The 15582-nt window shown below is 36.5% G+C and overlaps 1 protein-coding gene across 6 annotated transcripts in view; it reads right to left on the reverse strand.

The window, feature by feature from the left end:
• The window catches only part of CABCOCO1 (ciliary associated calcium binding coiled-coil 1), a 150523-nt gene that overhangs the window by 89362 nt on the left and 45579 nt on the right, over nucleotides 1–15582 (reverse strand). For 3 of the 6 annotated variants that reach the window (XR_014076538.1, XM_081569062.1, XM_081569063.1), the window contains 2 exons: nucleotides 13965–14103; nucleotides 8761–8833 (listed from right to left, as the gene is read on the reverse strand). Coding sequence is in view for 2 of the 6 variants with exons in the window: in XM_081569062.1 (XP_081425188.1) it covers nucleotides 8761–8833; nucleotides 13965–14103 (212 nt within the window). In the remaining 4 variants the exon portion in view is untranslated. Of the gene's footprint in view, nucleotides 1–1971; nucleotides 5131–5304; nucleotides 5509–8760; nucleotides 8834–13964; nucleotides 14104–15582 lie in introns of those variants that run through there. The other 3 variants (XR_014076541.1, XR_014076540.1, XR_014076539.1) reach the window with 3 other exon arrangements.

Genomic DNA, 15582 nt, shown 5'->3' on the forward strand with positions numbered 1-15582 from the left:
TCTTTTGATAATATCCTCTAGCTCAGAGATTCTTTCCTCAGTTGTTTCCAGATTACCAATAAGCTCATCAAAAGTATTCCTCTTTTCTTCTACAGTAATTTAGTATGAAGTATATAATCAACCAAATATTCAAGAAGGATAACAATAAGAAGGCATTGCCATAGTAGATATCAAGAAATTCTATAATAGTATGGTAATTAAAGCAGGGTGATATTCTGATAGGGATTCACAAATAAACCAATGGGATTACTGGTCAAAACGAGTCAAACTGAGCATTAAGAATAGTAATTAATATGGATCAACAAAACAAAATAAAATCTATCTCATTTTCCTATTCTTGCTATAGCAAATTACCACAAACAGTGGCTTAAATTAACATAAATTTATTTTACAGTTCTGGAAGTCATAAGTTCTCAACATAATGTGTTGAAGAGGCTCCATTCAGTTCAGAGACTCTACAGGAGAATCTGTTTCCTTACCTTATTCAGCTCCTAGCTGCTGCTGCTGCTGCTAAGTCACATCAGCCATGTCCAGCTCTGTGCGACCCCATAGACAGCAGCCCACCAGGCTCCCCTAACCCTGGGATTCTCCAGGCAGGAACACTGGAGTGGGTTGCCATTTCCTTCGCCAGTGCATGGAAGTGAAGAGTGAAAGTGAAGTCGCTCACTTGTGTCCGACTCTTTGCGACCCCACGGACTGTAACCAGGCTCCTCCGTCCATGGGATTTTCCAGGCAAGAGTACTGGAGTGGGTTGCCATTGCCTTCTCCATCAGCTCCTAGAGGGCACCTGAATTCCTTGGCTCCTTGCCTCTTCCTCCATCTTCAAAGCTAACAATGTAGCATATTCAAATCTCTCCCCTTGTCACCTGACTCTCTCTTTCCTCTCTTTTCCTCTTAGGAGGAACATGACCACATTGAGCCTACTTGGATAATCCTCCCATCTCAAAGCCTTCAGCTTAATCATATCTGCAAAATCTCTTTCACATGTAAGATTACATATCCACAGGTTCCAGGAATTGGTATGTAGACATCTTGAAATGATGGGAGGGAAATTAATTATTCAGTCTACCACCATCACTTTTGAAGTATACTAAAAATCCAACTTATTATTTTGAAAACTATTAGAGAAAGGGAGAGAATAAGAAACCTCTTCTGCCTTTTCCATATGAACTGTATGTCCTTTTAATCAAATAATTGAAGAGTGAAAGTTTCCATTTCTAGAAATATTAGCTCATAAATGAAGAAAGAATGACAAAAAATTAAAAGAGAAAAAGAAAATAAAAAGAAAGAAAACCAGACACTATTTGCCTCTTAATAAGATTGTACAAAACCACCTTCAAATCATTCTTGCTAAAATCTGAAGTGAAATCTAGTTAGCCTTCCAACATTAACTGTGTTCTGGAAATAAGGAAGAGATACTACAGAAATGAAGTCAAATTTAGGTAAAATTTAATCAAACATTAGTAAATTCTATAGGACAGAAGATCTAAAGTCTTCAACAAATAAAGTGCTCAATTTTTTTCTGTATTATTCTTGCACATTTTGTTAGGCTCATTCCTACATATTTTATGGTTTTCATTATTACTAATGTGATCCTTTTCTTCGAGGCTATTACCAAAATACAGGAAAATATTCTTTTCTTAATGATGGTTTCTTACCATACCATCTGCAAACAATGACAGCTTTGTATCTTGTTTTTCAATACCTTCCTTTTTCTTCTAATTTTGACCTCTTTTTTGTTTTATCAAATTTGTGAGAAACTAAAAATCCAATGTTGGGTAAAAATAATCAGCTTTGTCTTGTTCCTTGTGGGTATTTTAATGGTTTCATTAAGACATTTTAGAGAGATTTCAGTTTTTGCTATACTCTATGAGTTAAGAGTATAAACCTACATTACGGACTAACTAGAGTCTTTTTAAAATGAGAAATGGATATTTAAAAAATGCTTTACTGTATCTATTGAGATCATTATTTGTTTTTTCTTCCTCTAATCTGATATTGTACTGAATTACATTAATAGATATCCCAGTGTTAAACCATCCTTCCATATCTGGAACAAACACTATCTGAACATCTAATCCTTTTCCAATTTCACTTCATAATATTTTATTTACGATTAATACATCTATAATATTTTCATAACTGTAGTTGCCTCCAATTTTGTGTTATTCTTTTCTATTTCTGATTATAATTCTTTACCAATTCACAGGATAAATTTAAAGCTTTCTCAGGATTATACTAACTTCGGAGAATGAGTTGAAAGCTTTCCATCTCCTTCTATGCTCTGTAATAACTTATATAAAAGGGAATTATTTCCTCTTAGAAATTTTGGTACATGTCCATCCCAAACTCCTTAATTATCTGGACACCCAATGAGGACCTACAATATAGCCACTGCTCAATGTTACGTGGCAGCCTAGATGGGAAGGGAGTTTGGGGAGAATGGACATATGTATATATATATGCCTGAATCCCTTTGCTGTTCCCCTGAAACTATCACAACATTACTGGCTAATTGGCTATATCCCAAGACAAAATAAAAGTTAAAAAAAAAATTTGGTAGAACTAGCCTATAAAACCTACATCTGATGGCATTTTTATGTGTTGATTGTTCAATATTTTATGTGTTTAACATTCTATTAAGGTTTTCTATACTCTCAAGTAAATTTGTATTTCTCAAGTAAAATTTACAGTTCCCTGAATATTGCTTTTTCTGGATTTTCAAGCCTATCAACAGAAAATTGATATTTTAAAAACATTTTCAAATCTCATTTTAAACAAACAAGATCTCTATCAGTCCATCTGTCAAGAAAACAATAAACATTCAAACTTTTGTGAGACTATTAATCAGAGTTTAGATCTTCTACCATTTGCTCTATCAGTTCTGTTCCTTAGCTATCATTTGATCTGTTCATAAAGTTTCATGCATCTCTTATAATTTTATTTTCCTCAACTACTTGTTGATTTTGTGCTGCCAGACATTCACATTAGATGATCTTTGTTCATCTGTCTGTGGATGTCTGTTTGCCAAACTTGCCTTTAGACACTGTAGGGGAGGCATAAAGAATGACGGTAGGTAGGTGAGGCAGTAACTTACATTCAGAGTGTACTCACTGTCACTTCTGAACATCAATGGCCACTTCAGAACTGCACTCCTCTTTAGTGTCAACACCCACAATAGTTTCTTTAGCATTGGAATGAATGCCACAGAATCCCAGTGTCCTGTACAAGCAGCAGAAAGTAAGTGGGCTAAATGGTGTAGCTGCTCTACTTGCTTTCATCAGTTAGTTCAGTTCAGTCACTCAGTCGTGTCCAACTCTTCGCAACGCCATGGACTGCAGCACACCAGGCTTCCCTGTCCATCCCAATTCCCGGAGCTTACTCAAACTCATGTCCATTGAGTCGGTGATGCAATCCAACCATCTCATCCTCTGTTGTCCCCTTCTCCTCATGCCTTCAATCTTTCCCAGCATCAGGGTCTTTTCCAATGAGTCAGTTCTTTGCACCAGGTGGATAAAGTACTGGAATTTCAGCTTCAGCATCAGTCCTTCCAATGAATATTCAGGACTGATTTCCTTTAGGATGGACTGGTTGGATCTCCTTGTAGTCCAAGGGACTCTCAAGAGTGTTCTTCAACATCACAGTTCAAAAGCATCATTCTTCGGCACTCAGCTTTCCTTATAGTCCAACTTTCACATCCATACATGACTACTGGAAAAACCATAGCTTTGACTAGACAGACTTTGTTGGCAGAGTAATGTCTTTCCTTTTTGATATGCTCTCTAGGTTAGTCATAACTTTCCTTCCAAGGAGCAAGTGTCATTTAATTTCATGACTGCAGTCACCATCTTCAGTGATTTTGGCACCCCCAAAAATAGTCTCTCACTGTTTCCACTGTTTTCCCATCTATTTGCCATGAAGTGATGGGACCAGATGCCATGGAATGATCTTAGTTTTCTGAATGTTGAGTTTTAAGCCAACTTTTCCACTCTCCTCTTTCACTTTCATAAACAGGCTCTTTAGTTTTTCTTTGCTTTCTGCCATAAGGGTGGTGTCATCTGTATATCTGAGATTTTGATATTTCTCCTGGCAATCTTGATTCTAGCTTGTGTTTCATCCAGTCCAGCATTTCTCATGATGTATTCTGCATAGAAGACAAATAAGCAGGGTGACAATATACAGCCTTGATGTACTCCTTTCCTGATTTGAAACCAGTCTGTTGTTCCATGTCCAGTTCTAACTGTTGCTTCTTGACCTGCATACAGGTTTCTCAGGGGGCAGGTCAGGTGGTCTGGTATTCCCATCTCTTTAAGAATTTTCCATAGTTTGTTGTGATCCACACAGTCAACGGCTTTGGTGTAGTCAATAAAGCAGAAATAGGTATTTTTCTGGAACTCTCTTGCTTTTTCGATGATCCAACGGATGTTGGCAATTTGATCTCTGGTTCCTCTGCCTTTTCTAAATCCAACTTGAACATCTGGAAGTTCACGGTTCACATATTGCTGAAGACTGGCTTGGAGAATTTTGAGCATTACTTTGCTAGCATGTGAGATGAGTGCAATTGTACATTAGTTTGAACATTCTTTGGCATTGCCTTTCTTTGGGATTGGAATGAAAACTGACCTGAAAAGTAATGCTTTCTTCATTTTCCCTCTCAAAGTTTCTCTTTCTGTATCAACTTAGGATGCCTAAAGAAATGTAGCATTAACTCTGTAGCATCTTTTCAGTACATATGGGGCTATAGTTTCATCTAATCAATAATCTATTGTTTTAGATGTCATCAAATCTCTTATCTATAGCATTCCGAATTTTGAAAATTTTGGACTTTCATAGGATTTTGGATGCAAGAGGAATTGTACATGTGTGCTTAGTTCATTCTTTTGATAAAACCACTGTTCCCTTTGGAAAAGTTCTTCCTGCTTCTTTGAGGATCTATTCATATTCTTTTACCCATTCCATATGGTCAACTTGAGTCTTCTAATACTATCACTCCTCTGGTCACAGTGACTGAGAGCAGACATATAACACAAACACAAAAAATTATATTGGGAGGAGGAATGTCTCTTTCTTTTGGAGGTGCTAAACTGGAGTTGCCTCTTTCATGTCCACCATCAGCTAGAGGAAGCCTGACTGCAATAGAAGGGAATGAGGCTCTTCAGAAAAAAGAAATGAAAAAAGTCTAGGAGAGATGAAAGACTGAACCACATGCAACCATATACAGATCCACATGTACATACACGCTCAGTAACATGGTTGACTATGAGATCCAGTTGGTTTTAGTCCAGCTTTCACCCCTGCATTTACCTGTTAGTGACTTCCCTGGTAGTTCAGTTGGTAAAGAATCTGCCTGCAATGCAGGAGACTAGGGTTCAATCCCTGGGTTGGGAAGATCCTCTGGTGAAGTGAATGTCAACCAACTTCGGTATCCTTGCCCGGAGAATTCCATGGACAGAGAAGCCTGGTGTGCTGCAGTCCATGGGGTCCCAAATGTTGGACACGACTGAGTGACTAAGCACAGAAGCACATGAGCCAATAAGATATCTTCCCCTTTTTAAAATTAATTGAACTATTTTGAGCGGAAATTCTTTCGCCTGCACCAAAAAAAACTGTACTTTCTGTCTAACTCATTCACAACCTTTAGATTTCCTCTTAGACTTCACTTGTTAATGGAAGCCACCCTATATTATAATTACTTAATCATCTCTCTCCTCTCATTCAACAATAAACTCCACGAGGACAAGGATCATTGTTTGTCACTGTGTATCCCTGGAACTTTTGTACAAGGCCTAGAGCATAATAGGAACTGGATCACATAAACATTTGGAATAATGAATAAATGTTGTAACTGGTATCATCTCATTTTGGTAGATGCCCTCAGTAGACACCTGGTTAGAACCATGTCGTTGGTTATCTGATATAAGTTTTTGATCATCATTGCTACTATCCAATAGGGTTCTTTGTGTACAAGTATTCACTGTTTCTCCTAGTTTTCGGGTAACAAAAGCAAAGGACATAGCAGTTTCCAGGTTTCTGGGTGGGTCCTCAAGGCCATAGAAAATATATACCCCTTAAGGCAGGAGTCCCAAACCTCTGGGATCTAATGCCTGATGATTTGAGGTGGAGCCCATGTAATAATACAAACGAAGTGTACAATAAATGTAATATACTCGAATCATCCTGAAACCATCCCCCTCAACCTGGTCCATGGAAAAACTGTCTTCCGTGAAACCAGTCTCTAGTGCCAGAAAGGCTGGGGACTGCTGCCTTAAGGAGATTCTGGTTCCCTTATAGTTGTTATGTCTGTGGATATGTGATCTAATCGTTTTGCCAAAACAACAGACTTGGAGAGTTCTTGGCTTGGGTTATTAAAATTCTCATCATATAAATAAATAAGTTTCACACAATACTTCATCCTCTAAGATGGCTACAACTACAGGTATCTATCTGCTGCCTTGGTTCTCTGCTCCATTCTGTCATTATTCTAGCTCATTCTAGTTGTTTACTACCTTTTTCAACATATATTTATATGCAAACTATTGAGCAAACTACAAAATATGCTGCTTATAGAACTATATATATTAGATTTCTAGATTATAAAAAATCTCAGGTCAAGAATAATGATTTACCAAAAAAGAGCCTCTATGACCTAATATGAAATTTCTTTAAAAAGGTGAGTAGAAGTAGCTAGAAACAATTGTTAAAATCAAAAATACAAATTCAATTTTCTTTAAACTAAAACACAACAAAAGATTGAGTATGATTTATTTATGTTCTCTATTAATAATTAAAATTAATATTTAGCAATTATTCTTAGAGGTCATTTGTGTGTTTTGTTATAATCATCTATCCATAACTAAGAAACAAACTAAATTTCGTCAGTGTTACTTAACTTGAATGCTTGCCTGAGATTTAAATTTGAAACACTTATATGGCTGTTGTATGGCCCTTGTTTGGTTCCAGAGCCCTGAGGTTAGCATGAATAATTATGTTAGTGGAGCAGACCTCTATGAAAGGTTGTTAATTTAAAAAAGGTATTTGCACCAAACGTTATCAGAAACTTCTAAAATGTTATAAAATAAATGTAGTATAACATTTGCTTTGGTTAATCCTTTAAAATTATATGAATGATCTAATTCTTGAAGACCCAACATCCTTTCCTTAAGGAATCTTATTACAGCTCTGGTCAACTTGGGGAAAATACAAAAGACAATAGAATATAAATGGCTCAATCCTGTCTACTTTCTCCATTTTTTCTTTCCATAAGCGTACGTGTTACCTAAATATAACCTTACAACAGAGAAGAAAGGCATGGTGTAATTAACAAAGGGAAAGGGAGTTCTTCATGAAATTTTTTTTTTCTTCATGATTCTAAATATCTGTGTATGCTGCTGTTGAAGCCACTACCATTTTCCCAAAGTTTTGCTGAGTAGATAAGATAGGGTTGTATGCCAAACAGATAATTATTACAATGCTGTCATACTATATGATGTAATTCTGAAATGGAAACGTTTCCAGTGCAACTTTTGTCAAGTGACACCCAATTTAACATACAGAATGAGGAGACTGCAAAGAAGAAATTTTAAGGAAAGTCAAAAGCAAAAAGGGTTCTTTGTTTTCCTTCAGCTCATTTAAAAGGCCAACAGTAGAACAAGTACCCAAATAGAGAGTGAGACACCATGACTCAGGTATTTAATGAAGTCAGCAATTTATAAACTGCAGAATAACAATACTAGGGAAGACCAAATTGCTGGCACATTGCATCTGCTTCTTAATATCAGGAACATTATAAAAAATAATGTAAATATCCCCTTATTAACTTTATTTCTGACCATGACCATTCCTGTCTCCTATTTTTCTTGTTGAGAATCTAAAGAGCACTTTTTATGGCATCTTTAGAGTCGGATCTGACTGAGCGACTAAGTACAGCACAGTCTTCATAAGATGTTCTCCTATTGTGGATTTATTTCTAATAATTATGAATATGTGATTATATGTAAGAGTGTTCAAAAATGTCTTTAGGTAAACCATTTCTTGTAGAACTGCTATTATATGCACTGTCACTGAATCACTTATGTAGTATAAAGAGGCATTGCTATGTGCCCTGCATTATACTATGTTGCATAGTAAAACAGCACATGATTCTTGGCTTCAAGGAAATTACAGTTGGATTATGTCAACTATATCAATCCCCGGGAAACAATTAGAAAACCATATAACGTGATGTAAACGTACATGCTTATTGGTGTGCTAAGAGTAGCCAATATTCAGCAGAAAGAGATAAATTGGAACAAAATAATAGAATGTGATTAAAGAGTTTGTCTAAACCCTTCCTTTGAGATGTGATGTAATTAAGGAAGGTTTGCTTCGTTGAGAAAGTGGGATTTGAATTAGGCCTTAAACAATGAGTACACTGAAAATAAATGTGAAATTAGAAGAGATTTAACTGAATTAATTTATCTCACTTTTCCTGATTTTATTTGTATGAAGACACACATACTCTATCCAACTGAGCTTTGTCAAATAATCCATAAATACATAAAGTATATGTGAGTAACAATGCTTTTAATGCCCAAAGACAGCTTATTTTCTTAATCTAAAGCTCACTTTGTGTAATTATTCTTTTTGCAAACTACTAGTTGGTTATATTAACACTTGAGTAATCTTGACAAGAAGTTGCTTTAAGCAGTTAAAGATCCAGATGCTGATCAGCATGCATTAAGTGATTCAGCTTAATTGGTTCCATCTAGATAAATTACTTACCTCAGTTCCTATCACAATTTCTTCCCTGGCAGAGAAGAACAGAAACTCATACAGCTTGTAGTGTTGAAATAAGCTGAAACACAAAATAAATGTGGAAAACTGATAAATTTATTTCAGGGAAAAAAGCAAATATGTAAGAATATTTAACACAGGAATGTTGTCTGCACTGACCAAGCTAAAGACATTAAACACTAATATGGTATCAGTCACCTCCACTACTTTAAAATATGTTGCCCAGAAATGCTAAGAAATTTAAAGGCTTATTTTCTGACACATTGACAATATAACACAGTACCTAAATTAGTATTGGTAAACTTATCTGTGATGAATGGATAGGTTTGGGGTAGATTTCATCTTGACTTTTCTTGGCTCACAACCAAATAATGCAGTACACCTAAACTGCAACCTTCATATTCTTTTTCATGTTTTGTTCCAAACTGGAATAAATTTCCTCTCATATGAATGGCACTGACTTCTAAGGCTGCTTCCATATCAATTATACCTCTCATGTTATCAAACTGTTTCAAGATTAATCTCTAATAACACCTGAAAAATGATGTAATGTTAACTGAACTACTTTTTAGAAGATGTCTGATTTTCTTAAAGAATATTCGATTACACATCAAAGGCAGGAATTAACTTAAGAAGATAATTTCTTTAGCTCCTACCCTAAAGACTAGGTGGTCAGTGTATAAAAACTATAAAGAGATAAAAGATAGGCGTTTCTTAAAATATATGTATTTCTAGTAAGATTAAAGATCTCAGCAATGTGTTACTGAGAGTTAAAAATTTACTGAAAGGTTGACTTCCGATATCCTGTTTGTGATAATATTTGAATTTTTCTAATTCTCTTCCTGCTGGTTGGGAAAATTAATAGACTCATAATACAGTGAAATGCCGAAGAACAAAAAATTGTCTTAGTGGTTTCTCTTTCACTCTGGTGCCTTTTGCTATTTAAGAAAATTGATTTTAATATAACTGAGAAATTAACATTTGCAAAATGTAGCTACAGAGCATGTATAATAATGGCTTCTCCTGAATGCTGTAATGGATCAAAGTTACAATTCATTTGAAATCAATGAAGAAATCCTCAGGCAGCTGGGTCTCTCTGAGTTATATTAGCAGTTGATCTCACTACTAACACAATCCATTAAAAAGTGATGTGTGTGCAGATTAGTCATGTTTTTTTCTTAACTACATTCAAATTAGTCATCAACACTCAGAAAACTAACTTAGATTTTGACATTACTTTGATTTGTTGGCTAGAAAATACATTAAGATTAGTGACATTTGACGATTCAATGAAGCAAAATACATTCAAACCCACCTTCCCTTACGTTAGTTACCTAGAGAAAGCTTTAAGATTAAAACTATTACATTGTCAATAACTGACTCTGAGTAGAAAAATAAGACTGTAGAGTATTTTGGAAAGAGCTTGGCTTCTTTTCAGTTAACTGGTATAAAACTTTCTTTTCCCCATCTTGTGTCACTCAACGAAGTCAACTCATAAACCTTCCCTCCTGCAATTTCATAATCTTTCCACCTTATTCTCCTTATTGCATGTAGTTATTAGATTAGTGTTAGTTGCTCAGCTGTGTCCAACTCTTTGTGACTCCATGACTGCAGGCCACCAGGCTCCCATGTCCATGGAATTCTCCAGGCAAGAGTACTGGAGTGGGTTGCCATTTCCTTCTCTAGGGGATCTTCCAGAACCAGGGATGGAACTTGGATCTCCCTCATTGCAGGCAGATTCTTTACCACCTTAACCACCAGGGAAGTCATTATTAGATTATCCCATACTAAAAAATTCAATTCTTACAATGAAAATAAAATGCATGACTTGGATGCAGTGGTCAAAGAGGCAAAGTTGGGCAAGGTCAGGGCTATAGTGAGACAGGCAAGGAGAGGGGCCACCTAAGGGAGGCACTTACTCAGTTGTTGGTCAAGTCACCCCCAGTGCCTTGATCTGGTCCCCACCACAGCAGGGGTTCTCTCACTTTACCAGGGAGACTTACATGGGAACAAAGTATCACTTCTGAAATGGGAATGTATTTTTTACCTCTACCTTTGAACTTCCAGTTGACTCAAATCCCTAGATTATTTTGTCAAACATCTGTCTTAGTCTTAAATCAAAAGGAGAGGACTCAGAATGAAAATGGGTCAAGACACCTAGTTCCACACCAGGAAGTGCACGTGTGCAAAGAGGGGACAGTGTTGCTTTTCTTATATTGGGTATACGTCTGTGCACATTACCATCACCTGATTTCTACAGAATACATAGAATATACAATGACAGAGGTGCCTTGAAGCCGATAGATATCTAAATGATGTCTTATGTTAAAAAGCTACGTATATATTACTCAGATTACTCAGTACTCATAGCAATGTTGGGAAGGAATTTTGGTATTCATTTTTTAATTCATAAACACCTTATATTGATAGAGTATATGGTGTAGACTTATTAAGAGCATCAAATGAAATTTCAATTTTATTGTCAGTTAAGTTTCATGTGCAATAAGTCATGTTACAAAAAGCACTCTCCCAAAATTGACTAGGGCTATCACTGGTTGATTAAACTTAATTATCAGGCTAAAATGAAACATGGTTGTATTTCTGATACATGAGTTAGCTTCATATTTAGAAAATTTCTTTGTAGTCATTAAAATGGTAACTATTATATGATTTAATTGCCTTAAACTAGTATTTGTGGATCTATGCGACACTGTGAACAAGTGTTGTGGAAAAGCACATTTCTCTTACACAATGTCAGTATCAATTCCAGATATCCTACTTACCAACTGATATTTTATTTTATGTGATATAGACACTTAAAACGTGTAATTTCTTTGAAATCACAACATAAAGATTTAACAGCATCAAAGCTAGTTCCGGAACTTCCTTAGTGGAGTAGTGCACTACAACTACTGAGCCTGCGTTCTAGAGCCCACAAGCTGCAACTATCAGGTTGCACGTTGCAACTCCTGTATCCTGAATGCTCTAGGGCCTGAGCGATGCAACTACTGGGCCTGTGTGCTGCAACTACTGAAGCCTGTGCACTGCACCAATGAGTAGGCCCTGCTTGCTGCCTAGCCCCTACTCACTGCAACTGGAGAAAGCCTGTGCAAAGCAAAGAAGACCCATTGCAGTCAACAAGTAAGTAAATTAATTAAAAAAAAAAGAAAACATTAGTTCTGATTTACTTTATTTGACTAAACTTCCAATTTTGGGGGGTGGGGTGGGGAGAGGTAAGACTTTTTACCTTTTACAAAATTTTACTTTTTCACTTTTTACAAAATTACTAGGTAATTTTGGTTTGTGAAGTTACCCTGGTTAGGATCCAAAGGTGACTAATACTGACACCCTCTCCTCATGTAACCATTTTCAGAATGTAAATAAAATGAAAAGAAACATGTTGATGAGCATTCATCCAGAGAGATGAGATGGAGAAGAAAAGAGCTGCCATCTTTCACTATCTAGAAGGTGCTTGGGTTTTGCTGTTGTGATTAACTATCCATCCTTGTGCCCAAAATAAAACTCTTGGGCTGAGAGTTCACCTGAGAAATGTGCAAGAGAGACCTGCTGCTGCTGCTAAGTTGCTTCAGTCGTGTCCGACGCTGTGCGACCCCATAGACGGCAGCCCACCAGGCTCCCCCATCCCTGGGATTCTCCAGGCAAGAACACTGGAGTGGGTTGCCATTTCCTTCTCCAATGCATCAAAGAGAGACCTAGAAGGCTCAAATAGAGAGAAAAAGGAAAGAATGGTCTAAACTCCCCTGCCCAGTGATTTCCAAACTCTGATGGGCAGAAGGATCTTGGGAAACAGGTTTTCCTGTTCCTTTCCTTTCCTTCTCCTGTTCCTGTTTCCTTTCCAATTCAGAGTTTCCATTCCCTTCTCTCTCCCCACACAGGATCTCCCTTTAATCTGGTTGATAGGAAGACTACTGTGGCTCTCAGTGTGACACACATTAAGAGGTTATGTTGTTACCTTAAGAAATCATATTATTATATATCAAATGTTATTACATAAAAATACATCATACACCATTATTGATGCATGTCAGAAACCAGTATATAAACCTTATCATATTAAACACATTATTTTTTTAAAAAACTTCCAGACTACAACCAGGATCATTGCCAAGCAAATCATGAGCATGTCTGGACTATCATGTAGCACCATTTATTTTAGAATTTTTAAACTTAAAGTTGAAAAGTACCGCAGTATATAGTAATGGAGGAACAAAGGTATTCTGCAGAAACTTTTAGTTAGGCAAAAGAAAGATTTTTTTACCAACTCTTGTTTAAATATTTGCTAACTTTAAAAATATCCCTTGAGATAGATGCATGACTCTCATGTAGATCTTGTGACAGAGCATATAAAAGGACAGATTTCTTAGTTCAACAATGAAGAATCACTGTAATAAAAATACTTTTCCTCCAATCCCCATCATTTTCGAAGCAAAGAGAAAAACTTAATGAGTTTAATTGGTCAATATTGCAAAATATTTCAGGGCACATAATAAATCTGAGGAAATACATACATAAATCTCTTCAATTTCTAATATAAACCATTTAAATAAATGTTTAAATGGAAATAAATTTTACTCTATGAAATGTAAAATTTTAACATCAAGATCAACTACCTAAAGATTCCACTGTAATCAAATCTGAATAATTTGAAAAAATCACTTTATTAATAAGAACAGCAGTAATTAGAGATTCAGAGAAAAAATTCTTAGACAAGAATTATATATCTCAATGATATTATACTTATCAAACACGAAGTTTTTTTAAATCCGCAAGGTTAACCAAAATGTTCAATGTCCTGGATCTATTGGATGGATGATTTGAGTATTATCTAATTATTGGTTGGGTTAATTACTGTATCGCTTCCCTGATAGTTCAGTTGGTAAAGAATTTGCCTGCAATGCGGGAGACCTGGGCTTGATCCCTGGGTTGCGAAGATCCCCTGGAGAAGGGAAAGGCTACCCACCCCAGTATTCTGGCCTGGAGAATTCCATGAACTGTGTAGTCCATGGGGTCGCAGAGAGTCAGACACGAAGAGTGACTTTCACTTCACTTCACTTAATTACTGTATAAATTTTGTAAATGTCTAACTTAGTTAAAAATTTAGTTTATATTTAATAGACATTCTCTAGAAAACCTGAAATAAAAAACTAAATGCTACTGAATAAAGTCCATACCTGATTTTCAAGTAATCAACAATAGCATTGGCTTGTTTCACATCAAAGATATTCCATTTTTCATTTTTGTGTGATGGTCCTATTTCAGCCATAACTTCTCCAAGCCATTTTATGCTGTCTTCTAAGGACATATGCAGTGCTGAAAAAAGATCCAGAGAAGTCTTAAGCATATTTTTATGGATGCTTTGGCAACAAAATAACCAAAGATGTCCTTAATGTATAAAAATTTCAGTACTTGTGAGGACAAATGGTAATACTACTGTTGTTTGTTTATGTTAATAATTGCATTTTATGTAAAAGAACAGCAGGTGACAAACCCAACAATAGTAAATTACCATAAACATTATACAAAAGTCTAAAGAGTTTGTTTCCATTTTAAGATGGAAAAAAACCCTGAAAAATTACTTTAGAATGGAAAAGAAAATCTTTTTATGATCTTAGATTAAGAGTATAGATGGAAATGACTCGAAGGTTGGTAAGATTAGCTGGTAAGGAAGGCCTTCATGGTAGACTCGGCCATGGCAGACAGCAAAACTGAACCCAAAGCTGAAAATGTAAATCAACAGAGTTGACTAATACTCAGTTATGGCTGATTGTTACCATGTGGGAATCTGGGCCTGAATAGTTTCAATAGATGCCAGGAATATGGATTTTTATGTAAAACATCAAGACTTTTCATTTTTCTTTTCCAAGCTACAGACATATGTATGCTGTTTCTCAAACGTAGGCCTGATGGTGGTGTTGAGAGCCAGATGACAGTGCAAAAAGAGTGACACTGGCACCACTTTGTCACCATTACACCAAACAAGTCAATGATTGTGGTCAATTATTTCACTATTAGAGCAAACAAACAACAAAGTAAAACTATTTCCTAAGGTATCCAGTTGAAAAAGAAGTAGGTAAGTGTCAAAAGCTTGAGACTTAAACTTTTACAATGTGTATATTATAAATATTAACTTCCATCTTTTCATATTTTTACTTGTGGCAGGCAAATACAAAATACACATACACAGACAGTCATGGCTCCCTGAGCGCTGAGGATGAACCCAGGTAACTGGAGTGTCTTGGTTGTCCTTTGCTGATAAGTGACGGGTGTATGGACATGACACCAAAGAGCATGGAGCTGGAGATTTGAAAGGCTCTAGCACAAAGGAGGTTGAATTGATTGCTTGGGGAAGGCACTTGTCAGCTGGGGGCCTAGATGAGGGCCTAGGAGAGAACTGAGCTGAACAAGGTGAACCTCACCCTCCCAAGTCCAACCAAACCTAAGTTTCCACGTCTTGTTAATGGAGTGTACGGATTTTTCAGGGAGGTAGAAAGGGAGAGTGTTGGGAAGTTATGAGAATATAGGCTGATTGTTGGACCCAGTTATTTCTGATTACACAGCTACTTTTCCTGGGATATAAGTGCTGCTGCTGTTGCTGCTAAGTCGCTTTAGTCGTGCCCGACTCTGGGCGATCCCATAGATGGCAGCCTACCAGGCCCCCCCGTCCCTGGGATTCTCCAGGCAAGAACACTGGAGTGGGTTGCTATTTCCTTCTCCAATGCATGAAAGTGAAAAGTGAAAGTGAAGTCGCCCAGTCATGTCCGACTCTTAGCAATCCCATGGACTGCAGCC

This window comes from Giraffa tippelskirchi, chromosome 2 (assembly GCF_054371585.1).
Source record: "Giraffa tippelskirchi isolate mGirTip1 chromosome 2, T2T-mGirTip1v1.2.pri, whole genome shotgun sequence".
NCBI classification, from domain to species: Eukaryota; Metazoa; Chordata; class Mammalia; order Artiodactyla; family Giraffidae; genus Giraffa; species Giraffa tippelskirchi.